This window comes from Aedes albopictus, chromosome 2 (genome assembly GCF_035046485.1).
Source record: "Aedes albopictus strain Foshan chromosome 2, AalbF5, whole genome shotgun sequence".
NCBI classification, from domain to species: Eukaryota; Metazoa; Arthropoda; class Insecta; order Diptera; family Culicidae; genus Aedes; species Aedes albopictus.
In genome coordinates this window covers 204,325,608-204,352,600 of record NC_085137.1, presented here as the reverse complement: position 1 = coordinate 204,352,600, position 26,993 = coordinate 204,325,608, and the positions used below count along the sequence as shown (strand labels likewise).

The following is a 26,993-nucleotide window of genomic DNA, read 5'->3' as shown; positions in this document are numbered from 1 at the left end:
AATCTACGCCACAGCACTTCTGAATATGTAGCAGCTACGCTCACTCCAAACGTCTGCAGTTCAGGAGCGAAAAGAACACTCTTCCGGGTTCAATCGAAGTCCTAACCAGTTTAGTAACCATATGTCATTTTGACATATCTAAATGCAATCACATCCAGCTCATTTCAGAAGCTAAACCTGCGAATATGGTATATGAAAACATTTTCCGCTAGACCAGCTCTACAAGAAAGTAACGGAAAACCGATATTTTTCGAATATTCAAGATGAATGCCAATGATACCTTAAATATTCAAACAAAAAAAGAGCGGATTTTCCGTGACTTTCTTGAGGGACTGGTCTAGCCGCACAAGTTTTTCATGTACCATATTCTCAGGTTGAGCTTCTAAAATGTGCTGGATCTGGATGTGATTGAATTTAGATATGTAGAAATGTACCGAGTTTCCAATCATAATCTGTTATCTGGTCGGGTCGGGTTTTTTTCTTACTTAATTTTAGTGGATTAAGAAGTTTACCTTTCCAAATTCGTGCTCCTCTCACTTGTGCTGATAGGGTTGCCACCTTAGGTATACCTAGCTGACGTGACAGCATAGCAACCCAGGCGCTGGTTTGCAGAACAGGTACTGTTATATTACTCATACTCGAACCTGTTCTAAACTTGATAGTAATAAGGCCGGTGCAAATATTTAATTTGTTTTATGTCACCCCCCCCCCCCCCTCAAAAACCCAAAATATTGAAGGTGCTAAAATAAAAACATGGCGTCCCATGACTCCATTTTCAATAGATTTTTTTACAAGCAACTATTTTTCAATAGTTGGTATTTTTTTAATTTTCCAATAGTTTTTTTTTGTTTGTTCCTTATTTATTTTTGTCCCCCCCCCCCCCCCCTCGTACCTGATGAAAGGTCTCGGACATAAAAGAAAAATAATGTTTGCGTCTGCCTAAAAAGTAAAAAGCAAAATAAATACCAATGTCATCAAAATTGCTAATTATATATTTAGATTATGAGACATAAAGAAGGAAACTAACATAGTTCCCAAAGTGTGACTTTGCGATTTCCTAGAAAACAATACCATAGGGACCAACTTAGGGGGTGAAGCTGTTCATAATTGAACAAAGCGCATTTTTTTAAGCTTTTTGAACTACTTTTCAAGTGTATGTGCCTTATTTGGATAAACTGAGGCAACTTATTCAGCTGGTGCGTATGAAAAACACTCTGAAAAACAGTAATGATTTAAAAGGATTTGTCATCTTTACACTCAAAGCCATGGAAAGCATTTCATTTATCAATTTCCAATATTATTCTTTTTTATTATAAACAATTCTATGGCGCTCAAAATACTACCGTTCTGTATAATTCAAAGTCGTTTACGAATAATATTTCTAGTTACATTCCATTTTATCTGCTCTTGCCACATTTATACCAACATAACACTTAATGGAAACAATTATTACAAGTTGAACTTTTCGTTCTGACTAGCATTTCAATTGGTTTTATTCAATTTCCGTCTACATCGTTACCATAAATATAAATATCGCCCTAAACACTCTATCACCTTGCTAAAAGTCTAACAAACTATATGTTCTCTGTGTTGTACCATCTACGATCTGTTGCATGACATTGCTGATGTTCAAGTATTCTCACTTTATCACACATATAATTAATATAATCACATGTACTACCTATATTCTATCGGACGACTGAGGAGGAGTTAATATTTGATCAGTTTTACCTAATGAGGAAAGGTTGGTTCTGCACAGGGTGCCGTTTCATCGTCACTGCACTCGTCTGGGTCGGATCAATCTGAAGGACCATGAGAGTTCGCGTTTCCCTTCACGGCGGCGAATCTATTTATAGCGATGTCCGCTGCTTGCACTGCTGGTGTCTCTCGCCGTAGTCGTCAGTGTCATGGCGGTGGTCGTCGTTGAACATGCACCAATAATCGATTCCCGTTTCGCATACTGGTACGATTTCGATTCACTCTTGTTCCAAAAAGAAAAGTCCACCACGTCGTCCATGCTGTCGTGGCGGTTCAAATCGTTCGACTCTAGCCACTCCCACACTTTGTTTCGGATTGTGTCCTGATCCACGCTGGAAACTGGAGCCGGTTCTGGTGTCAGACCTCCGAAACTTGTCATTCTTCGCGCTCGGAGCCTCCCATCGAAGGAGTTCCGACTTTCCCTATGGTTGATGTATTTGATGGAGTCCTGATCGGAGGAAGCCTGTTGCTGAGTATTGCTTGCAATGTTGGAAGTCGATTTGGAAGTAGTTATCTTATTGTCCATCCACTTGTTTTTCATATATTTCATGATATCGCTGACCTTTGCTCGATCTTCTTCATTGTGGTCGAAAATCCGCCGGAATGCTCGAAGAAGACGGGGCGTGAATCGTCTGAAATTTTCCGGAATTTTTGTCGTTTCCCGCTTCTGGTACTTCATGAAGGCCGCATACTTGCCATCACGCACCCAATCGGCGGACTTCCATGGCGTAGATCCAATTAGGCAAACGTACAGTACAATGCCAAACTGCCACGAATCAGACGACGATTTGCAGATGAACCTTTCATTTTTCACAACCTCTAATACTTCCGGGGGTAGGAATGATATCCACGTTTTATTGTTCTTATTGACTAGAATGCCCTCGCGGGTGGTTGTTCCGAAGTCACACAGCTTAATTCGCGAGAAATCTGGTGTAAATACTAGAATGTTCTCTAACTTCAGGTCCCTGTGAACCAGCCCCTTCAAGTGCATGAACCCTAGAGCTGAACTTAACTGTTCGGCTATCTTTTTGCAGCTGGACTCCTGTAGCCCGTTGGCCCCTACATTTGCCGCCAAATCGCCGAACGGTGCATGCTCTTGGGCGTAGACGTAATATTCATTCGTTTGAAATTTGACCTGATAGCAGCTGAGAATGTTCGGATGGTGACTGAGCTGGTAGTTGTAGTGGAACTCTTTGATGAATTCCTTCAGTGTGGTCAGCTCGGTGTGTATTGCTTTGAGCACAACAGTGGTCCCGGTTGGTCGGTGGTGAGCAAGGAATATTTTCGCGAAACAGCCTTCCGCAATCGTCTTCTCGATGTCGTACTCGTCGGCTATGTTCAAGGACGGTATCTCCATGTCCGGAATCCGATGCAGAAGGCTGCTCGTGTTGGACAGCCTCCGATAATTGTGGTTGATCGATTTGTACAGGTTGGCGATGATTGATGTGTCGGATTTACTCTCGGATAGCTTCATTGCGATGCTTTTCGGTATATTTCTCATCTGGAAGGTGGAGAGAAAAAAAGTGGAAACTGAACGTTAGCGTGGGTGTGAAATATATCGACATGTGTTTTATTTTTCATAGATCAAAGTCTGTCGTTTGTCATATAATGTCATCACTTAGATCTTTAGCCCACGCGTCATTCATTATTAATGTTGTTGGTGGTTTAAGGTATTTGTTACACAGAGCAGCTCACCTTAAAGAAATGTTGTTGAAATAATTACATCAATGAAAAATTGATTAACACGAACACGGCATATGCAGAACAAGGTAGTTCATTCCAACGAATTTCTATTAAAACTATTAAATTTCGGTATTTTGCATTTTAACACTTATTTGGGTAAAACGTAGATCGTAATTTAAAGTGTATTCCACATCCAACATCAGACGTTAACTGGTTTCAAGTATTTCTATTTCTACAGTATTAAAATATTATGTTACAGTTTGAGAAATTGGATTAAACATGGAGATTCGAACTTTTCCCCCAGCCAGCGGTTCAGAAAAAGTTCAAATTTTTACACACACTTATAAAAAGCTGAATAGGGGCTCGACGAGTTCGGTAACGGAAATTACTGAAATTGATCAGTAATTTGGATAAGGTGATTCGCTTCCCCAATGTTGAACAGTTTCTACAAATCTTATTATAAAATAGCTGTCCTCGTAAAACTTTATTTTTCCTACTGCGTGCGAGGTCTAATTCTCTGTTCAAAATACCTGCAAAATGATTAAAAAAAAAAATCTCATGCGCTGTATACGGCGATCCATGGAGTTGCAGAAATTTTCATTGGCGTTTCAAGCGCGTTACGAAGTTCTCAGGGAGTTTGACAGGCGGTTTTAAACCAGATATTGACGACAGATATTGATATCTGCTGTCGCATCGCTACTAAAATCATCGTCTAATCTCAGTTCAGACGGTATTCCTTTTATTTTCGTCAAGAAATTCATCAACAATCTTCTTGCATGCGTTTAACTTGTCCCTTTCGAGTGTTTCCGCCCATATGGAAAGGTGCCGTTATGTTTCCTGTCCACAAAAAAGGTGACCAGAAGGATGTGGACAACTGTCGAGGTATGTATATTATCTCTATGTGTTATTTCCAAGTTATTCGAACTCGTAGTCCTGAATCCTCTATTGTTTCACTGTAACAGTACCTAAGCGATGACCAGCATGGCTTTATCTCGAGTAGATCAACCACTACAAATCTCTTGTGCCTCACATCTTACGTCACAGAAAGATTCATGGCATCTACTCAAACGGACGTCATCTACACTGACCGGACCGTCGTTTGTCGGTTGATGACAAAGGACCCGGCGGTAGATTGCTTTTTCAAACAGCTTAGACAAAGCTATGAGAAGGCTGATGGGACGATAACTTTTAGGAGAAGGAACATCCTTCCCAGGTTTCCGGATTGATATGACTTTGGCCGACTTCCACTGCGAAGGAAAGTCGGATACACTGATTAAAAATCAGCGCAAGATGAATGTAGAACTGGAAGCTCAAGTGCTTGAGCTCCAAGTTCAAGATGTTATCGAAACCTGGGGCCTTTGAGGTTTTGATATAGAACACTAGTTCGTCAGCGGTAAAATCCAACTCCTCTGTGAAGTCGTTTGGAGTCAGATATAGCGCATTTGCATGGCTATTTACAGCAACAGCCTCACGTCGACTAAGTATATCTTCTCTGAGATTGTGAGAGCTGACGAAGTGCTGACCTATCTCATCAGCCTTCTCTGCAGGATCTCTGGATCAGTTGCCATCCTTTTCTAAGCCACGGAGCCGATTTGTCGTGTTACGGTTGCTAACGACATTGCATTGTTGATCCGGGTTGCCGTGCCGTTGTAGCATTGGTGACTGCGAGTGTACGTACACACATATTTTTTGTTGGAAGCCTTGCGCTGGACGCAAACACTGCCAATCTAAACGTTCGCCACAGGGCGCTTCGAAATAAATCTATGCTTCGACTGCGTTCTTGGCGCATCAATTGGGTTACTTAGGGTTATTCAGATTATTTCATAATCGGAATCTCCGTCCAAAACATTAGTGGAAATCCAAAATTTCATCATTATTGGTGCCCGGGAACAATTTTTAAAATGCATTTAAAGTTTGTATAGGGGAAATTTTTTGTTCGGTGTGAACTGCCATTTTATCGGTTGGACTGTCATTCTATCCACGGAAATTAAAACTGTTTTGTTAATTTGATGATTAAAGGAATTGGAACGCAATAAAATCACGTTACACTCAGAAAAACGAAATCTTACGCTTAGGCTATAAAAATGTCAATATATTATTCACTAAACAACCCAATTACGGCCTAAACAGTGTATTAACGGGCATTCAACGAACTTTGAACAGGGTGGCATCAATGTTTGATTTTTATTTAAATCGTGAGAATGTTCGTCGTAGCCTTTGCGCATTTTTCTCTAGATTGAATGACGATTAGTTACAACCTTATCCATGTTTTGTTTTTGTATGTATGTCTTCGTCTCCAGTTAGCCTAGTTGTTAAGGCTATGGATCGCCAATTCGGGGACGGCGGGTTCGATTCCCGTTCCAGTCGGGGAAATTTTCTCGATTCCCTGGGCATAGTGTATCATTGTACTTGCCTCACAATATACAAATTCATGCAATGGCAGGCAAAGAAAGCCCATCAATTAATAACTGTGGAAGTGCGCAAAGAACACTAAGTTGAAGCGAGGCTGGCCAAGTCCCAGTGGGGACCTGGAGCCATAAAGAAGAAGATGTCTTTATCTAGATTGTTTTATTCATTATTATTGGGACTATTGTTTTATGATGGTGTTGTTAAATAAATAAATAATTAAATAAATGAGGCGATTCAGGAAGTTTAGGAGGCGTTCCAGGAGTACCCCTAAGAGCTTCAGGGGATCTCAAGTGATTATTATTATTTTTTTGCCTTTCTTGTACACCAAGGTGTACCGAAAGGCTATATGTTCACTCCAAAAATGAAATTTTGATAGAGCCCCCGGAGGGGCAAGTTTCATTTACCAATCGACTCAGCTCGACGAGTTGAGATGATGTCTGTGTGTGTGTATGTGTGTGTGTGTATGTATGTGTGTGTGTATGTGTACAAAAAAAGTTCACCTCACTTTTAGACAGTAAATATCAACCGATTTTAACGATCAGCGGCTCATTCGACGCAGAATCTGGTCCCATTGTTTCCTATTGAAAATGGTTCGGATCGGTCCAGCCGTTCCGGAGTTATGGCCATTTAGGTGTTCCGGATCGGTACCCCTGGAAGGGGACAGACATCATGCAACAAACCCATGCATGCGACCCATCAAACCACGGCATTTACGATTATCTGATGAACGGTGAGCAGGAAAATAGTCGCGGACCATATCTGAACCGGTCATGTTCCAGAACCGGTTCTGGGTGTCCTGCCGGAAGTGGCCAAATATCAAATTGAACATAACTCATGCATGCGACACATCAAACAGCGGCTTTTTCGATAATCTGATGAACAGTTAGCAGGAAAACAGGATTAGACCAAATCTGAACCGGTAATGTTCCGGAATCGCTTCCGGATGTCCCACCGGAAGTGGCCAAATATAAAAGAGTACCAAACCCATGCATGCGACACATCCAACAGCGGCATTTTCGATAACCTGATGAACGGTTAACAGGAAAACAATATTAGTCCATATCTGAACCAGTAGTGTTCTGGCACCGGTTCCGGGGGTCCCGGCGGATGTGGCCAAATAAAAAAGAGTTCCTAACCCATGCATGCGATACAACAAATAACGGCTTTTCTGATAACCTGATGACTGGTTATCAAAGAAATAGGTTAGGACCACATTAGAGACAGCCGGTTGTATTCCGGAACCCATTCCGGGTGTCGCACCGGAAATGGACAAATATTAAAGTGTACCTAACCCATGCATGCGACACATCAAACAGCGGCATTTTCGATAACCTGATGAACGGCTAGCAGGAAAACAGTATCAGACCATGTCTGAACCGGTAGTTGTCCGGAACCGGTTCCGGGGGTCTCGACGGATGTGGCCAAATATAAAAGAGTATCAAACCCATGCATGCGATACAACAAATAACGGCTTTTCTGATAACCTGATGACTGGTTATCAAAGAAATAGGTTAGGACCACATTAGGGACAGCCGGTAGTGCCGTAACCAATTCCGGGTGTCCCTCCGAAAGCGGCTAAATATATGCGACAGAGCAAAGCTAGGATTTTTTGATAACCTCATGAACGTTAGCAAGCAAACAGGTTCAGACCGGTGAAAAAAATGTTTTACGCATATGGTCAAATCTCAATCGTTACGTAGTAATTGAACTTTATATGTTTTTGACTTTGCGTGTCTCAAACTGGCTATAACTTGAAAATGGTCAAACTTATCGCATTTGAAAGATTATTAAATTTGCTACCAAAAAAGATCTTGGAATCTATTTGTTTAGTTAGATAACTAAAGCTAAAAAGCTCGAAAGTAATGTTTTGCCTTTCTCGTACACTTAGTGTACTAAAAACTATATGTTCACTCAAAAAACGATTTTTCGAAAAAAGGCTCGGAGGATCAAGTCGCATATACCAATCAACTCAGTTCAACGAATTAAGATTATGTCTGTATGTGTGTATGTATGTATGTATGTATGTATGTATGTGCGCAAAACAAGTTCACTCACTTTTAAGGCACTTCCCATTGGCCGATTTATCGGATTATAGCTTGAAGCTAACTGGAATTGTTTGCTATTAAAAATGGTCTAGATCGGCCAAGGCGTTCCGAAGTTATGGCCATTTCAGTGATCCGGACCAGCACCGGTAGAACTGGCCGTATATAAAACTGAACTAGCCCCATCATGCGATACATCATGGTTGGCGAGTTTTGTGCGGAAATCAACACTGGAGACCAGAAACTCCACTAAAACTTAAGATGGCGGCTCCGAATTCAAAATTGCGGTTTTTTTTTTATGGAGTTTTAGGGCCTGAAACAATGCATATTTGGTATATTTGGTATGGGGATGATTTCTGGATTCCAAAAATAGCGACTTGAATATCCAAGATGTTGGTCCAAAATCAAGATGGCGGCTGTTTAATGAAGTATATTTTTCGTAGGGAAGATGCCAGGACGCCAAAAATGGCGACCAGAACATCCAAGATGGCAATCTTAAATCCTAAATGGCAGCTTCGAATTCAAGATAGCGTCTTTTGCTTAAGAGTTTGAGGCTCGAGCATTAAAAGCCAGACAAACGATATGATTTCTGGTATCATGAAATGGATTTCTGTTAATTGTATGAAAGTGCGATATACATCAACATTTCGCTTGATTTTTATTGAAATGGGGTTTCGAAGGCACGAGAAAGGCGCCATCACCGCTAGGTGGATTAATAAGGGTTTTTTTCTTTATAATCGAGATTTCCGGCCCTCGGCTGGTTCATCACGTATTTCAAGGGGTTTCAGAGGCATTCTATAGCTGCTCTTGGGGACGCAAGGGTTTTAGAGATGTCCCAGAGAATTTCAAGGGATTATGGGACATTTCTGGAGTATTCCAGGGGGTTTTGAGAGTTTCAGGGCCGTTTCATAGGACATCGGTGGGTTTTAGAGGCGTTTTGGGGATTTCAAGAGCGTTCCAGAGGTGTAGCAAGGAGTCTCCGGAGGTTTCAAAAAGGATTCAAGTGATTTTAGAGGTATTCCAGAAGCGTCCTAAGGGGTTTAAGGGGGTTTCAGGAGCGTTCCATGTGTTTTAATGGGTTTAAGGGGCATTGTAGTGACCTCAGTGAGTTTCATTGGCTTTCCATGAGATATATCACTGATACCACCTGACGAAACGCCTAGTAACCCTCTGAAAATCCCTTGAAACTTCATTGAAAGTCCCTTAAATTTCCCACTCTACAATAATTCAAAGTTAGATATTTTCATTAAATTACCTAGTACAATTGCTGTATTTCGGAAACGGTAGCATACACCGTTTCACCGGGAACTATTTCGCGGGATGACTTTTCGCAGATTGGCTCTTTTAGGGCCCATATAGCTACAGCTGTAAAGGCGTGGGAAACCAACATGACCATCCTAGGGGTGACGGGTTCGATTCCCGGAGACCCACAAGATCTACACATGCAACATAATCATTGGCAGAGAAACCCGAGCAGAAGAAAATATCAACAGCATAATAAAATATGGTATTTTGGCTTAATAACTGAAAACTGGAATCAGTTTTTTTTTTATGTTATTAACATAACATATTATGTTATAAACTTGTCTGTCATAAGTGGCAAAATAACAAATATCATAACAAAAAAAAGTTCCTGGAATACTAATTCAATAACATGTTTTGTTAGATCAATCACAACCTAATAACAATAAATTTGTGAACTTGTTATGGTGTCCGGCCATTTGGCCGAATGCCGTTTGGCCGAATGTCGTTTGGCCGAACGCCATTTGGCCGAATGCCATTTGGCCGAAATGGTCGTTTGGCCGAATGCCGTTTGGCCGAATTATTATCAAAAGGATTTGGAGGCGTGGGCAAACTCTGGATAACATTCTAGCTGCCAATATGATCATCATAGGCTATTCTTTCAAGTTTTACCATCAAGGGATTAGTTGGCGTTGAAACTGGGACGATTTTTGTCAGAGATTTTTCCTTCTTTGAATCAAAGGCTGTTCTTTCGAGCTATACTGATATAGGCAACAGTGGCAAGATCACTTAAGTTCATCATCCTTTTTCGGCCAAATGGCATTCGGCCAAATGGCGTTCGGCCAAATGACCCTTTCGGCCAAATGGCGTTCGGCCAAACGGTATTCGGCCAAATGGCGTTCGGCCAAATGACCCGGAACCAACAAAAAAAAAAGTTCCTGGAATACTAATTCAATAACATGTTTTGTTAGATCAATCACAACCTAATAACAATAAATTTGTGAACTTGTTATTGTTGTGTTAAACATATTTGTACATTCTTTTTAGTAGAATAACTGAACTTGTTCTTCAACCAAATTTATTATTGAAATGTTATCTTGTGGATGTATCCCAATAACTTGAACATAACAAAATAAGATTGCCCAACAAAACATGTTATTTAAAAGATATATTTTGATAAGTTAACAATAACAAGCTATGTGATTTTGTTGTTAACAATTTGCTATTTTCCGCTGCTCGGGAAGCTCACGGTTAAAAACTTTGAAAGTGCTCATAGAACACTAAGATGAGAAGCATGCTTTGTCCCAGTGGGGACGCCACGTCAAGAAGAGGAGGGTTTATTAGATTTATTGGACATCTTTGCAATAAAAAATCTTCGAGACTAGAAAATTTAATGAAAACATACCTGGTCAAACAACGTTTTCTCCTTAATCTAGATCAATTAAAAAAAAAACAAGTTGGCAAAGTTGAAACGACCTCACCAACTTCTCAGTCCGTTGCTTCATTGTGAACTAATTTCTGTCGTCACCTTCCATGTGGAACGAAGCACACCTACCGAAAATAACCTTGCCTTCACCGTCGCGCGAAAAAGACGCTACGCGATAAATTATTTTCCTGTGTTCTGTTACTCAATAAACAGATGTTCAAGATGCTTTTTGAATGACTTACGAAAAAAAACTTGTTGTACAAGTTTCATTCGAACAGACGTTTCACCTAACTTTGTGCGGTTGAAATTTCCTACAAATTCAGAACTTTGTTCAGACATCCTTGACTTTTCAACAAACACGCTACAATCGCGCACTGTCGAAACACAGTCCTGTTCTGTCAAAACCAGTCAGAATAATGAAAAGTGAAGCTTAACAACAAAACCTGAATTTGCAATGTCTTGTCATACATGATCCGCAAAAAAAAAAACACAAACCTGCCTCTGATATATCGGCAAACTATGTCAAGGTTGACCTCCAGTACACTGGGAGGACAGTGCAGCTAAAAATCTGTAACAGCAAACCCCATTCGCCACGCCATTCGTCAGTCACGACGGCAACGTTCCTTTTCCCACGGTAATTAGCACAAATCATGTTCGGAAATTAATATCTTACCCCCCAGCATTTGCTTGCGGGTGTTAGCAGTAGCATCCGATTTTTTCACACCCGAAAAGGGTGCGAAGTTCATCCTCCCCCAGCTCTCTGATTGACTGAATCCACTTGGCTGCGCGGCCGACGGCACACTGATCCGCGCTCTGTATAAATGTATAAATATACCGATGAAGACGAGTGGAAGTTACAACTTTGGTTTTATTTAAAACTGTCTGTTTCGAACCTCACTTCCTCTGGTCCGTTTTCCCTCGCGGCGTTTGTGCGCTGCGAAACCAAACGGAAGGGGGTTTCTGGTCCATCTAAATAGACGGCGGCTCATATGTTTCGTGCCAATGTTTGGAGCGAGAGTACAGTGCACCGTGAAATTATATGATGTATGTAATTAGAGCTTAATGTCGTTACAGAACGCTACGGCGCAACCAGAAACCAGAAAGTGGCCAAAGCCGGAAAGAAACAGTGGGTGAAATATGCTTCAAAATGCCGGACAACAACCCTGTAAAGTTGGTGTTCGCCACAGATCCCATTGGCGCAAGAAGGCAAGGATTGCAGCAGTCAAGATGGATGGAACAGGTAAAGCGTGATCCTGCGTGCATTGGGCTTGATCAAGAATGGAGAGTTCAAGTCGTAAACGAGTAAGTAATTTGGCGTACTATTGTTGATTATGTGTTATTTATCTTGAATGTTATGTAGAGTAAATGGTACTGATGAAAAAGTGCTGATCTTTTCTTCTCAAATATAAATATAAAACCATGAAAATATAATTCATTGAAAAGACTCATCCTTGATAACCAAACGGACAATTTGTTGGCACACTCCAGCTACGCAGAAGATAAACAGAACATCACAGCCCGCGATAGATTTCGCGAATTGGCGTCATCAGCTCACTGTCAAGTCAAAACGGTTGGTAGCAGGTCGGTCGGTGGCGGCAACAAACGGGTACAGAAGATTGCCATCGGCACTCTAGCATGTCCGCTGTTGATTTCGAGGTTGTCTCACGTGCACTCAGCTGAGGATGATGTACGGCGCGATATTTACCGATGATGGTTCTATTTGGTCGAACGGGGTCATCTCTAGCATCTAACGATGCACTTTCACCAAGCTGCGAGTGAGTCAATTTTGAAACATTCGCGCTGGACTTGAGACACTTTTTCGTTGAATGGTACATGCTGTGCAACCACCAAATACTCCTGGTAGCGGTGGGAGGAAATGCAAAATGAGGTTGAATCTAAATCAATCAAAGATTATTTCATCTGACATGTCCCGTCTGTTTCGTGTTAAAGTTGTTAGCTTTTTCTCGAGCTGTAGCAAATCCAAATGCATCTCACCATGCTGCTGTTGTCGTCTTCGTTAGTCTTGGAATACCACCATGAGCAAATGGAACGCCCGTGGATTGCGGTCGAGTATCAGCTGAAGAGGTACTAATTGGAAGGAGGGGAAAAACTGAAAAATGACAAATAAGATCAAAAGCGACGTGCAGTGCCAGGAAAAAACGACATTCCTAGTACAGACCGTGTTTCGTGAATTCAAACATATTACAAATTTTCTTTTATTTAAATACTAGCTGACCCGGCAAACTTTGTATTGCCCCATTTCAATTGTGGATCTTTCAATACGATACTTTAAATTGGATTAGTTCTGATGGTTTTCAATATCTTCTGTTCCGGAAGAATCTTTAGTGAGTGGAATCCCTGAAGGTGTTCCTGGTGAATTCCTCGAGTAATTGCTGGTAAATTACTGATAAATCCTGGTGGAATTACTGGAGGAATCTCCTGAACCAATTTCTGGAGAAATCTCTGGAGGAATCCTTGGAGGAATCCCTGGATTCTTGGAATAATTCGTGTATAAACTCCGGGAGGATGATTTTCTTGAGAAATTCCTGGATAAATTGCCGTTGTAATTTATTAACGAATTATTGGATTAATTTCTGCAAGAATTCCTGAGGTAATTTCCGCAGGAATTCTAGGGGTAATTCCTGGTGGAATTTTTAAGGTATTCCTGGAGGATTCCCAGAATCAGATCCTCAAGAAATGCCTGGATGAATCCCTGGAGGAATGCCTATGAAAATCCCTGGGGGAACTCCTGCAGGAATGCCTGGAGATATTCCTAAAAGAATTCCTGGAGGAATTCCAAGATCTTTCCCAAGAAGATTCTCTAGAGAAGCTCCCGAAGAAATGCGACATGTCTGTGCGAATTCCTGGAGGAATATCTAGAGAAATTCATTGAGAAATTTTCAGAGGAACTTCTGGAGGAAATTCTCGAGGATTTTCTTGAAGAGAAACTTTCAGGTAGAATCCTGGGAGGAATCCTTTAAAGAATTTTTTGCAACTTGGCACTATAATATTGCATTTTATACTTGCCGTTTAAGTGTCACTACGGCCTACTTTTCCTTACTATAAAAAGCAGTTGCATTATGATTCATAATGCAACTCATTTGGGTTGTATTATGAATCATAATGTAATTGTTTGGGCAACAACCTGTGTTTCCATGTCAAGAGCTTGAAAAACTGTGACGGTTATAGCACAGCTTACTTGATTCAAGTTTTGCGTCTAGGTTGATGGAACACGTGGGTGATCTCGTACAACCACCTGGAAGCATGATGATGCTGATGGAAATGATCATATTACAGTGATTATTTTTTCTCATTGCAAAAAATGTTGTATGCAACTCGTTGCAAAACTCGATTTTTACAGCACTCGTCATATTTATCCAACTCGGCAAGCCTCGTTGGATAAATGTACGACTCGTGCTGTAAAAATCATCATTTTGCAACTCGTTACATAAATAACTATTGAGGCATCCCTCATGGAATTTCTGCAGGAATTTCATGAGGTATTTCTAGAAAATACCTGGAGGAATCACTGGAGGAGTCCTTGAGAAATCTCCAAAGGAATTCCTGGAAGAATACCTGCAGAAATTCCATTAGGAATTTCCAGAGGAATTTCCAGAGGAATTTCTGGAGAAATTCCTGGAAAAATTCATGGTGGAATATCTGGATGAATTGTTGGAGGAATTATTCGAAGAATTCCTGGAAGAATCTTTAGAGGAATCCCTAAAGAAATTTCTGGTAAAAACCTGAACCAATTCCTGAAGGAATTCCTGGAGGAAATTCTGGTGGGATTCCTGGAGGGATCCCTTGAAGCAATTCCTGGAGAAATCTCTAGAGGAATCCCTAGATGAATACCTGAGGGAGAAATTTCTGTAAAAATCTCTCAAGGAAACCCTGGAAAAATTCCCAGAGGATTCCGTGGAAAAAATTTTGGAGGAATTACTGAAGAAATTCTTGAAATAATTTCAAAAAGGAATCCCTGGAGGATTTTCTGGATCAATTGCTGGATTCATTCTTTAGGTAAGTCCTGGAGGTATTCTAGTTTGTCAATCTTGAATTGAATCCTGAAGGAATGCCCGGATGAATCCCTGGAGTATTCTCTATATAAATCGCTGGGTGAATGCCTGGAGGTATTTCTAAAATAATTCTTGAAGGAATTCCTAAAAAAAATTTGTGGAGGAACTCCTTAAGGAATGCCTGGAGGAGCTCCTGAAGGAATTCCAGTAGACATACCTGAGAGAATTTCTGGAGGATTCTCTAGAGAAATCCCTAGAGAAATTTCTGGTTGATTTTATTGAAGAATCACTGGAAAACTTTCAGGAATAATCCCTGGCAGAATTCTTGAACAAATCCCTGAAAGAATTCCTGGAGGAGTTCCTGGATGAACCCCTGGTGGAATCTCTAGAGAAATCGCTCGAGTTATATCTAGAGGAATACCTTGAGGAATTTCTTGAGGAATCTCTAGCGAACTTTATAGAGGAATTCCTGGACGAATCCCTGTAGGATTTTTTAGACGAATCCCTGAAGGAAACCAAAGAGAAATCCTGGATCATTTCCTGAAGAATTTCTGCTAGACATTCCTGTAGAAATACTGCGAATTTCGGATGGATTAACTGAGGCAATCTCTAGTGAAATTCTGGAAGACATCTCTGAAGGTATACCTGCAGAAATACTTTAAAGGATCTCTGGTAAAACTCTCGAAGGAAACCGCGAAAACAGCACTGGAACAATCACTTAAGGAACATCAAAAGATATCTCAATCCCCGCTTGAGGATAAATTCCCAAAGAAATGTCTTGTGGAACCCCTAGATGCATTCTTGAAGGAATCTCTGGGAGAATCCAGTCATTTTGTTCTTCAAAACTGCAATCCAGATTTGCATATTTAAATATCGGGCGACCATTAGGCGAATTCCGGTGCACTATTTCTCCGAAGAAAACAAATTTTTCTTGCTGGTGAGCAATGGAAGAAAATTTCTTCTCTGCGAAGAAATTGTGCGCCGGAATTCACCCTCATGTCTTCTCAAGTTAGGCCCCCTGCCCCCCCCCCCCCCCCCCCCCCCCCTCCAGAAAAAAAAATCATCCGGTTTGTCCGGGTCGTAGTAATCCTCAGAAACCTGCCGGTTGGTGCAGCCTTCTCAAGCCAGTTGAATTTCTCGGTCGGTGGATGCTCCGCGTCCCGATATCGTTTTACTTGTCCTTGCTTGCTGATATATAGGTCTGCACCATGGTAGTAATATTTTACAGGCTGAATTCTGAAGCGCCGAAATATGCAGACCACCATCAATACTGGCGTACTCCTATTTCGTGAAGGTTTTCATTATTATTAACGCTCTATGACCTAAGCCGAAAAAAATAGTGTCTTACCTGCTCTTACTGACGCCTTAGCTTGAATAATCATGTTGAATCTGTAGTTCTCCCCCAGAGGTAATCGAGTTCCGATGCCAAAATAGCCTTGCATTATCACTTACAATGTTGACATATCTTTTTTGAAGCATTCACTTGTACTTCCCGGCAAACGTCGTGCTGCCTGCCTACTGTGTTTTTTGACATCCAGTTCCATAGCGAAGTGCCCCGCAAGGTCATTTGTATGGGAGCCCCCCGTTCCAGAGACCGGAGAGGTCCCGCACCAAGCTAAGAACCTTCCCCGGTCCCAAAAATACCCACACACAAAATTTCACACCGATCGGTTCAGTAGTTTCCGAATCCATAGCGGTCAGACAGACAGACAGACAGACAGACGGAAATTCATTTTTATATATATAGATTCCGTGAATATGCTATACCTATTCAACATTTGTACCATCTTGAGAACAATTGGTCTCAAGAGCTAGGCACTGAAATAAGAAATTGTCTAATGCGGTCCGATAGAATCCAAAAGCTTATCGGAATCAAATTCTTATAATTATCATCATAACGATTGTGTTTTTATTGTTCAGCATAGTTTAATGTTTTGCTCTTTTCTTCAATTTTGTGGAACACGTTCACTTTGAATAAAAGTATTCTTCTTCTTCTTCTTCTTCTTCTTCTCCTTCTTCTTCTTCTTCTTCTTCTTCTTCTTCTTCTTCTATTTCTTATTTTTGGCGTTACGTCTCTGTGCTCAAGAAATTCAAGGGAATTTCCATTACGAAAAGTTTCGATTAGTAATGGTGCATGCTGCAGAAAGCTGATACAGTCAATTTTCGTTCGTTGCACTAACAAGCTCCTTAGCCCAGTTAACGTTTGCATTAAACAATGGACTTTTTTAAAGTGTGCTAGAAAATTATGTTATGCTAATCGGCGTTGTAGATTCTTGTCAAAACAGAATATCATCATCCCCATGATATTTGCGAATGAAATAGGATATCTTCCGTGGTGCAATTGACACAAAAGTTAACCAAATTTTCATAGAAAATTTTGTTACCGAAAGAAAAATATGACTTAATTGTATTTTCTTAAACGTGCGGCCCTACTTCAAAACGCCATTATAATGTGAAATGTCCACAATCATCTAAGTTTCCCATGTATTTTCATCAACCGTGCATAGATAAGTTCTTATAAATTTTTGAAAGATCTCAATGGAGCACAGAGATACACTGCACTGGATTTTTTTTTTAATATGACCCTCCAGTGTAAAATATGTTCGTGAAAAATAGGTGAAAAAAGTCCGCTTTTTAATGCAAACGTTAATGAAAGACTTTCACTAGGTCGACTGAGTTTTGAGCTGTCAAATAATCCCTGTCAACCTTGAAAAATCGTGCTTCACGTCAAAAAATGACGTTTGGCTTCGTTTTAAATGGGCTTTAGCCCACCTAACGGGCGACCAGTTGAAACGAAGCCCACCAAAACGTAGCCCATCGGACGAAGGTCGGCTGTACATGCCAGATAAAGTTTTGAGATACCACGATGGCGTTGTGTGTTCTGAGAACGAGCTTATTGACATTCCTTCAGGATTTTCTTCTTGGATTCGTTCAGAAACTTGCTCACAATTTCATCAAGTTTTCCGTTAGAATTCCTCTCATGATTTCATACAAAATGTCCACAAAATTTCTACCAAAATTTTTCTTCCGATTTTTTGTTACCCTACTTCAAAGGGTTTCTACTGTGACAATTTTACGGAATACTTCCTTATTTTGTAAGAGATGAATAGGCATAGGGATCAAAGCATGCAATAAAATATGATAAATAACAACTACAGAATCTCTTACGATATTCTTTCCGGTATATTTGCCAGTGTTCCACCTCAAATTCTTTTTTTAATTATTTATTCCATACTCTTAAAAATTTCCCGAAAATTCCTTGAGAAGTTTCTTTATTATATTTTGTAGAAATTGTTGTTTGATTTCCTACATAACTTAACTTATTATTCCACCAGGAATTTCTCAAATTTCTTCCCATACGGTATTCTTTCGAGATGTTTTGATGGAATTTCATCTCAAGATTGCTTCTGGAATTCTTTTTGCGATATATTTGATATTAATCCCACAGGTCTTTGATTTCCTCGCTTGAATTTCTTCCAAGCTCCAAATTTTCCAAGAATTCTCCCAGGGATTCCTCCTTTCTCAGGAATTCTTCTAGGATTACTCCCAATTTTATTCCCAAGTTTATTCCTATCAGAGCTACTCACAGTATCCTTTTTAGAATTCTGACGAAAATTCGTTTCGAACTCCTCGCTAAACATTTTCCGAAATGCAAACCGCAAGTTTTCTCGAATCCTTCTTCTTCTTCGAGTAGCTTTCGGAATACTTTCCAGAATGTGCAGGATGAGTGCGACTAGAAGTCTGTTGATTCTGACTTTCTTTGTCTATGAGTATTGTATGTTTGGTTTGACCGACGTTTCGTCTCTTTTTAGTCCTTTTTCATGGGCAAAGAGATTAATAAAAGATTCAAACCGTCAGGCAAAACAAAGCAAACGGTTTTGAACAACCTGAGACTGAGAAATCCAGCATTCCAAAACTTTCCAGATTTTCCACAAAAATTCCACTTGAAGGAAATTTTTAAATTCTCAGAATAATTCTTCCCAAATTTCTCCCACGACTTCTCACAGGTCTGGTAATGAATCTACTTCTAAAGCTTCTCCAGGAATTTGTCCCAATCTTTATCATAGAACCCGTGTGGTAGTTTCTCTCGGGATACCTCTCAATGAGAATCGTATGAGATTATCGCAGCAAACTTCTGGAGAAATGTCACGGTAAACTTCTGAATAAATTTAAAAAAGAATTCCGGAAGGAATGGTATTTCTGTACTAATCTTAGCAGTAACTCCAGGAACATCGGAAAGAATCCTGAGAAATACTCAGCAAATAATTCCGAATAGAATTTTAATGGGAATTCCGCTAGATATCCCGATAAAACAATCTGAGAAGAAATCCAAGAAAACACCAGCATAACTTCTCAGACAGGACTGCAGAACAGCAATCGGAAGGAACTTTGCGACGAATTCTTGTTGAGTCCCAAGCGATGTTTCTGAAGGATTTTTTGGAAATATTTGGAAATGTATCCTGAATGAAGTCCCAAGCCAATTCTTAAATGAATGGGATTGCGTTAAAGCAACCATCATAGAAATGGGTAATTCTCGCTGAGACCGGTTCACTATTAACACCTTGTCTTCAAAAATTTTGAAGGTGGTGATTTTCTGAAAGTCCTCGCTAAAAAAATAAGGAAAATGCATTTGGTTACTCAAATTGATAGACCCCCCGTTAGTTAGAGCCACAAAACTTTTTGCAGAACCCTCGATTTTGATCAAATTGTGGCTCATTTAAACCGTTATAACTCGAAAGTTTCTCCAAAAACCACCTATAAGGCGACGACCATAATTAGCTAAAATAAAACGAAAGTAAGTTTACTTTTATGATGACCACAATAAACCTACACTGAAAGACAGCTTGCGGTAATGCATAAAAATGTTTTCAATTTAATCATGGCAAAACGTGATCATCGACCAACAAACGCTTCTTGTGTGCATTTTGTTTCCTCCCATTTCAACCGGTTCGATAGCCGAGAGGTAGCGCCTGATGATCTCAAGGTTCTTGGTTGGCAACAGTAACTTTTTTTAATTGTAAATCGGGTCCACGGTAAAATAGAAAACATTAATCTGTTGAACTGAAACGAAACTCAGTCTGCACAAATTAAGTGGCGTTGTGTATTTGAGTTGACCCTCAGAATAGTAATTTCAAACGCAATCCGTCTTTCAGTGTAGCAGTGTCGTAGTTTCTGCTTTTCCACCAATAGATATCGTTACTAATCGAACGGATCGACATCTGTTGAGAGTTTGAACAGTTTTATTGTGGTAATAATGAATGCCAGAAGGTTTACATATCGGAAAGCTATGTTTACTCTTAAAATCTGGCTGTATGGATATTTTCAAGGATACTATAAAACATTTCATCAATGGTTTTCGTAAAAGTATTCATAAAACTGTGAGTTTTACTTATTGCTGTAATAAAACCTTAATAAAAATCAAACAAAACCAATCAGCAATGGAATTGTTACTTGGGATGGCTCCCAATTGACCTTATATTATCAAATGTCTTAATCCTTTGGAGCCGGAAGGGTCATATATGACCCCAACATAGAAACGGCTGTATAAATTCACACATTCAATAAAACAGAATCTTGTCTTTGGCAAAGTTGTTGCAAATTGAGTCCTCTATTAAGGAAAATGGGAATATTTGTATTTGAGACTTTACTGACAACCTAGAACATCCTGAATACCTTAAAGTTTGGAGAAACGAAATTATTGACATGCCAGTTGTTCTAAAAGCTGAATGTGCATGGGTTACATTCATATGTATTCATTTAACCTCCGCCAAGAATATCAAAAAGTATTTTATATTCTGAGATGTTCTAGGTGTTCTAAACAGTACTGTAGTAATTTCATGTGTATTCGCCATAAATAATAACATAACATAATCTGAAGCTCTTGAAATTTACAATGTTATTTATTGACGCTATAGAGATATTCAAGCTCAGCCAAACTACCTTGGAGCTCAAAACTTCATGTACCATCTTAATGTACCATCGTAAACAGCAGCCATATCTGCTATACTAAGTAACGTTGCATATATCTATAACTGTGGTTATTGGACCAATCTGAATTCTACTTGATATTATTATGAACCTTTGGGTCTTTCAGGGTCGTGCAAACTAGCCTGAAGTTTAACTCTTGACAGTTATTGTCACAATGAACTCTAACATTACAATCCAATGGCATTTCGTGAGCCATTCCAAGAAAGTTTTGAGGTATTCCAGATCTTCCAAACTACTTCGGAGACCATAGCTTCAGGTCTACACTTGTGATAATCGCTTTTGCCAGTACGTAAAGTAGTGTTACATCCACTGTAGTTATAAAAGTAGATCGAGAAAAAAATAAGCATTGTTATATAATTTTGTGATATTATGGGCCATTCTTAATGTTATTGAGCTTAGTTGATAGAAACAACCACTCATGAGGTGATTTGGTTTTAGATAGTAACGCTACACAATTAAATATGATCCATTAACCTCTTGACTCTCAATCGTCATTTTATGATAATTTTGATGTTCAAACTTTTATCAAACTCATTTTTTTTCAAATCTGCATTCGTTGTACAGTGGTTTTTCGGTTTGATCACGGTCAAACAAATAATACAGTGATATTAACGAAACCGTGAATTTGGCGAAACGTGAAATAAATGTAATTTTTATTATTAAATATCGTTCAGCTGGAAAATATATGAGTTGTAGCTCATATTTTTTAACAGTTTTGGTGGACTGGACAATGCAATGCTGTATTGATATTATATTGATTTCAGGGTGTTTTAAAACAAGTGAGATAAAAACGAAATGAAAATCCTGATAATATCGAATTGAAAACCGTGAATTTTGGCGAGTAGTGATTAAAACGACTAGTGATAATACCGAACTGCAAATACCACTGTAGGGGCCGGATCACAACGTCCGAGGCCATACTGTTCCGGTTGTTAAGTCGCGTTTTTTTTTGCGAAATGACATCCGAAAGTTTGGATGCGTCATAATATTCTATGTACCTTCTTTCCTTGGACTTCGTGACATATCTACATGTTTGGACGTTACGCCCCGTAAAAATGCGCCATAAAGTCCTGAGACATTATGGCCTCGGATGTAATAATACTGCACCACCACTGTAGTCATTATTTGTGCTACACCTAAACCGTGATTTACGTCCACTATTGGCTTAGCGAAAAAAAAAATCTACCGACAAAATAGTGATCAAAATCAAAATACACATTTTTATATTTTTGTACACTTCTCCTAATCACGAAGATGTTTTAAAAAATATAAAACTGTTGAGTTTGCTCATTGTCATGCGGTAGAATTTTTTGTCGCTTAGCCAAGCATGGACGTAAAAAAAGGACAAGGTGTATAAAAAGTTACGTTACCAGGTCCAACCCACCCAGATCCGTGAACTCCTGTGAAACTCAGAGCAATCCCAAAATACCTTTGAGATATTCCAGAAATACTAAACTTCTCTACAACTAAGAAGTTTCAGCTAAGGTAAAGATAAGACGAAGCCACATCGCGAGCACAAATCTGAAGGCAAATGTGGGGCGCGGCCAAGAATAAGGACTGCAGCCACAAACCGAGTGATGAAGTGAAGAATTGCTGATTCAGTTTTATTATAATTATTATTAACGCTGAATAAATGAATTAGATAAAATCGTTACGGTTGGTAATGTTATGTAACTCAAAACAGCCAAAATGATATAGAATAGGATGAATAAGGAAGCGTGAGATTACTATTGGTACACATGCCCTAACATATTAGCATTCGGTCAAATATACTACATTAATCATATAACTCACTTCCAGCTATTTCTGGCGACCCTTTATCCTGTGCTTGTGGCGCCGCTTGTGACGAACGTGGCAACTATTACACTCTAAAAACGTAAACCCTTCAGAAATACACACGCTGTCAACTTTTATGAACTAGGGATGTCAATAATCTCTTCAGTTATCGATAAATAATATCAAAATGTTTAGGGTTTAAACAAACAAATCATATTCTTTGCGTAATAGTTTTTGCACACAACATACTTTAAGTCAAAATGAATCAACAAGTATCCCCATTAGCCATAGCAATTTGACCAAAATATTTCGCTTATCGGTACTTCCAAAACAAATATGCTTCTGAAAAAAATGATACCTAATTGCGAAACGTCAAATTGCGTATGTTCCATCACTGATATACGACAGTTACAAAATATAAACTTAATATTTGCTTTGTCCAATATCATAATTTTGTTTGTGCAAATTGAATCTTGTACATCCCTAAATATGATTGACGACCATAACAAAACGAAATGTCATGGAGACACGGTTAAACATATTTAGCAAATATGTGGTTTAATTTAAGGTTGATTGCCACGTTTGACGCTAGATGGTGCTGTAAGCTGTTCGCCAATTCAATGTATGGGGAACGCGGAAGTGAATCATATTGTTTATATAATATATTTGATTCGCACATTCTACACATTCTACTGAATAATCCGTAACTACGTATTAAAGCAAAGCAATGTAGAAAGGTAATGAGCTATTTTAATTTCAATTTTATTCTACCACAATCAAAAGATAGCAAATTAACCTCGAACAGTATATCGTCATTGCTCTAAAGTAATTCATAGAACATAAATTGTCAATTAATTATGAATACATCAGCTTCCGTCCAATCTGACAATATCACCTTCATAGCATGTAAATAAACGCAGTTAACGATTCCACCCCTTCCGATCAGTGAGCCATAATTGCCGTCACAGTGGCTACATATGCTGGGAGACGACCAAACCGCAACCGGGCGAAAATCCTTCGGAAAAGATAAACAGCTGGCTCCATCCGGATCGAAGTAAGTGATTCGGAAGTGGAAGTGATTTCTCATCAAACCTTGATGAACGACCTCGACTCTGCGTATTTATACTATTTATCAATCATTACTACGTGGTGGCGTATATTTCTGGATTATAGCTGCCTGTGAACGTAAACAGTGTTGCTGAGACGTGCTCGGTGGACCCTGGATTGCGGCTGACCGACATCGATCCGCCACCGTCTATGCCTGACCACCATACACATGTATATTGTAGCAGCCTCAGCAATATGGATTGTTAGTCAACAGAACGGGAGCCTACATAGTGGATCCGTAAAATACTGCCCTCGTGAAAAGATTTAAATAAAGTTTTATATTCTGCAGCAATTCAGTTTTGACTGAAACTGTTTGATCTCAAACTGATAAACAAATTGCGGATAAAACAATCATCGTTAAACTATAATCGCCCAGTGCCATCTACAAACACTATATGTCTGGCGGATAGACCTATCGGAGCCAAATGAACTTGAGAGTTTAAAAGAGCTTGAATATGAGGGGAGTATTGTATCCGTAAAGATAATAAATTAATGTTCTGAAAACACAAAGTCTGTCGAAAGCTTGAACTTTTTCTAGTGTTGGCAGTATATACTCCAGTTGCCAGTTCTAAGAATTTTCTTTTCGCCAGACTGTATATATAGTGACTGTAGTGCCAATTACGCTGTGCTTTGCAAAGCGCGCACCAGTTGTTTTAGTGAGTAAACGTCAGACAGGAGCAAAAGCAATGCAAACGTTGTAAGCGTACTACAGAGTATTTGACCTAACAGTTGAAAAGTAGAACGATTGGAAGTTAATAAAGTTAGACGTCTGGTTGTCCGTGATTTGACCATTTGAGACATTTCCTTTCAAAAACACAACAAATTTTTCATTTAAATATACATGATCCAGTTTTTTAACTGTCGCAGAAATCTTTCGTCCAATAGAACCGTGTTTGGTTGATGTAGACTTGTGGATAGAATATGTTTATACCTACGTCAAACCTCTACTGCTACGCTCAGGTCACCCAACCCAGCCGCACACCCCCGTATCATATCTGTCTAGGTGTCACTGCATCGGTAAAATGGATTCAAAATCACAAAAACCATGCTACATATAACGTTGTATATCACTTCTTTGGAGCAAGCACAGACACCTTGAAAACAAAAACTTTCCCGCAAGGAAAGGGGTAAACGTAGTGTTGTGCGAACCTGTTGCGTCTGACTGCTGATGGATGCGTGGGAGTTCACAACAGCCAGTGACTGACGTAGGTAGATATACTGGCGGCGCTACCTAACTGTGTTCCCAGGTGTAGTTACTCAATAACTGCTGGCTTATCGCTCCGGGGCAAAAACTCGGAATAAACTTCACTATTAATAGCATTTCTGGCAACTTTGCTGGCTTCATTAGCTGACACCAGAGGGCAGGTCGTGCCAATTCGAACCAGACGAGCAGCGGTGCGAAAAATTGATTTCTCCGTACATTTACATGCAGTTACTCTGGCTCAAAATAGAATCCCAACTCCCGGCAGGGAGGGGCCACTAACGACAACGTAAACAGAAGCTGCAGAAATATCGCCATCACTGCCAGTAGGTGTACAAGGATTTGAGTAAAAATAAGACGATTTAATAATAGTTCGGTTCGAAATAGCAGTGGCGACCTTTGCCGTCAACTAGCCGATGCGCGTTTGACACCGACGAGGTGGTTAGGGAAATGCACATGGCATCACTCAGGTGCCCCTTACTCTGATGGAATCTTTTCGGAAAGAGGAAAAATTTGAAACAATAAATCTTATCTGGAGCGTGGATGGGGTCACCTCACACGTCGTTCACAATTTCACAGTGAATTATCAGAAACCAAGCGTCTCCATGACCACATGCTTCATCTGTATACTCAAATGCGGTCTGCTTTTGAAGAAGATAAGTTCGAAATAGCATCGTAAAATGCGCTAATACGTCGATATGGAGATTTACGATGCCGGACCGGAGCCAATGAATTTTCTTTGCAGCCCCCGGGGAAGGTCTGCTAAGAGCGCTCAAGCTGTAACATGCAATTGCTTCTGCGTCTGGGGACGGCCGGCGCGGCGTTGATGTCATTGCGATCCTTGAGGGTATCGTCATTCTTGATTCTCAGTCACGATGGACGTTGAGGTAAAAATTATATATGCTTGTCATAAAACTGACGGCGATTAATCAGGCAATGCAGAGAGCCGGGTGTTTCAAAAATGTGAATGCTATATTTTTGGAATTAAAAAAAGACAGAACTGTGACTAACACTGATGCATGTAGTTTGTTACACTTATGCTTTCACTTTGGCGTGACGTGCACTGGCCAAAAACCAGAAATCAGTCCACAGAAAAATTCACTGGATCTCCAAAGAGCCTCAAAAGGATTTTCTTTGTATACACTCGCAGAGATACCTGTTTCTGTGTTTTAAAAACGGTATTGTGCAAAAACACGAGTCCAGCGTTGTAAAAGCTCTTAAGGCTCAAGCATCCATCACCATTTTTCGGAAAATAAAAAGCAGTTTTCTCGCTGTAAATCAAAACATCGATCATGAAAATATATTCACTGCATTCAATTCCTCATGTGGAGTACAGTGAATATATTTTCACAGCAAAGACTTTTGTTTTGAGCGAAAAAACTGCTTTCAAATATTTGATGATGACGATTATTTCAATGACGAATTGTTCAACGTTAAAAAAATCCCTTTTTTTATTGTCATCAATCACATAAGTAGACCGTGTTGTTACATTTTATCTGAAGAACTAGTTCACTTATATTTATATTACATTGGAATTATGCATCCTTCAATAAGCAACTGTTCGTTAACGTTATGATCTAAAGTATTCCTTAAGTCTTGTCTTGGAAAATGTGAAATCAATGTGTTCACTGTGTAAACAAGCATCATTTGATTGGAGGGCTTAAATTTAGCATAGTCATTAAGATGAAAATTAATAGAAAATAGCTCTCGATGACGCAAATTTCGTGAGGGCAAGTAAAAGTTTAGTTTTGATAGGAGCTCAATAGCATCAACTCTGTACGAAATAACATTATTTACGAACGGAACCATCGCGAACTCTCTACGCTCTTTTAATGTTTCGATATTTATAAGCATACATCGAGATTTATAAGACGGCAAAGCAAATGATGACCAACCTAATCTGCGGAGTGCATATAACAAAAACTGCTTCTGGTAAAGGTAAAGAGGACATAATTTCTTCTGTTTGTTTAAAAAAAAAATCATATATTTCTTTACGCGCACTATATGGGGGGAAGCATACCGAAGCGAAAATGTGTGTCTCTCCAGATATTTGCACCTTAGCCCACACATGTTCAAATTCTTTACATTTTGTGGTCGTTATTATCTCAGAGTTATACTCAGTTGATACCGCAGCTAACACTCCACCACCTGACATTTTCTCAGAACACTGATAGTTGCGGTCATCTCTGTAAACAATATAATAATTTCCGAAAAGCTCTTCACTTCGTATGCTTTCATCCCAGCTGGTCTCGTTTCCTAGAATTACGGTATAGGAACAACTTAATATTTTATTATGGATATCCGATATTTTACCAGCACTACGCATGCGATTGAAATTTTGGCAATAT

At 39.6% G+C, this 26,993-nt stretch overlaps 1 protein-coding gene across 1 annotated transcript in view; it reads right to left on the bottom strand.

Moving 5' to 3' along the window:
* Positions 1–1,268: 1,268 nt before the first annotated feature.
* Positions 1,269–26,993, bottom strand: part of LOC134287884 (serine/threonine-protein kinase meng-po) — a 77,031-nt gene continuing 51,306 nt past the window's right edge. Inside the window, exon 2 of the mRNA XM_062851031.1 lies at positions 1,269–3,259. Coding sequence (XP_062707015.1) covers positions 1,847–3,259 — 1,413 coding nt within the window. The 3' untranslated portion in view covers positions 1,269–1,846. The remainder of the gene's footprint in view (positions 3,260–26,993) is intronic.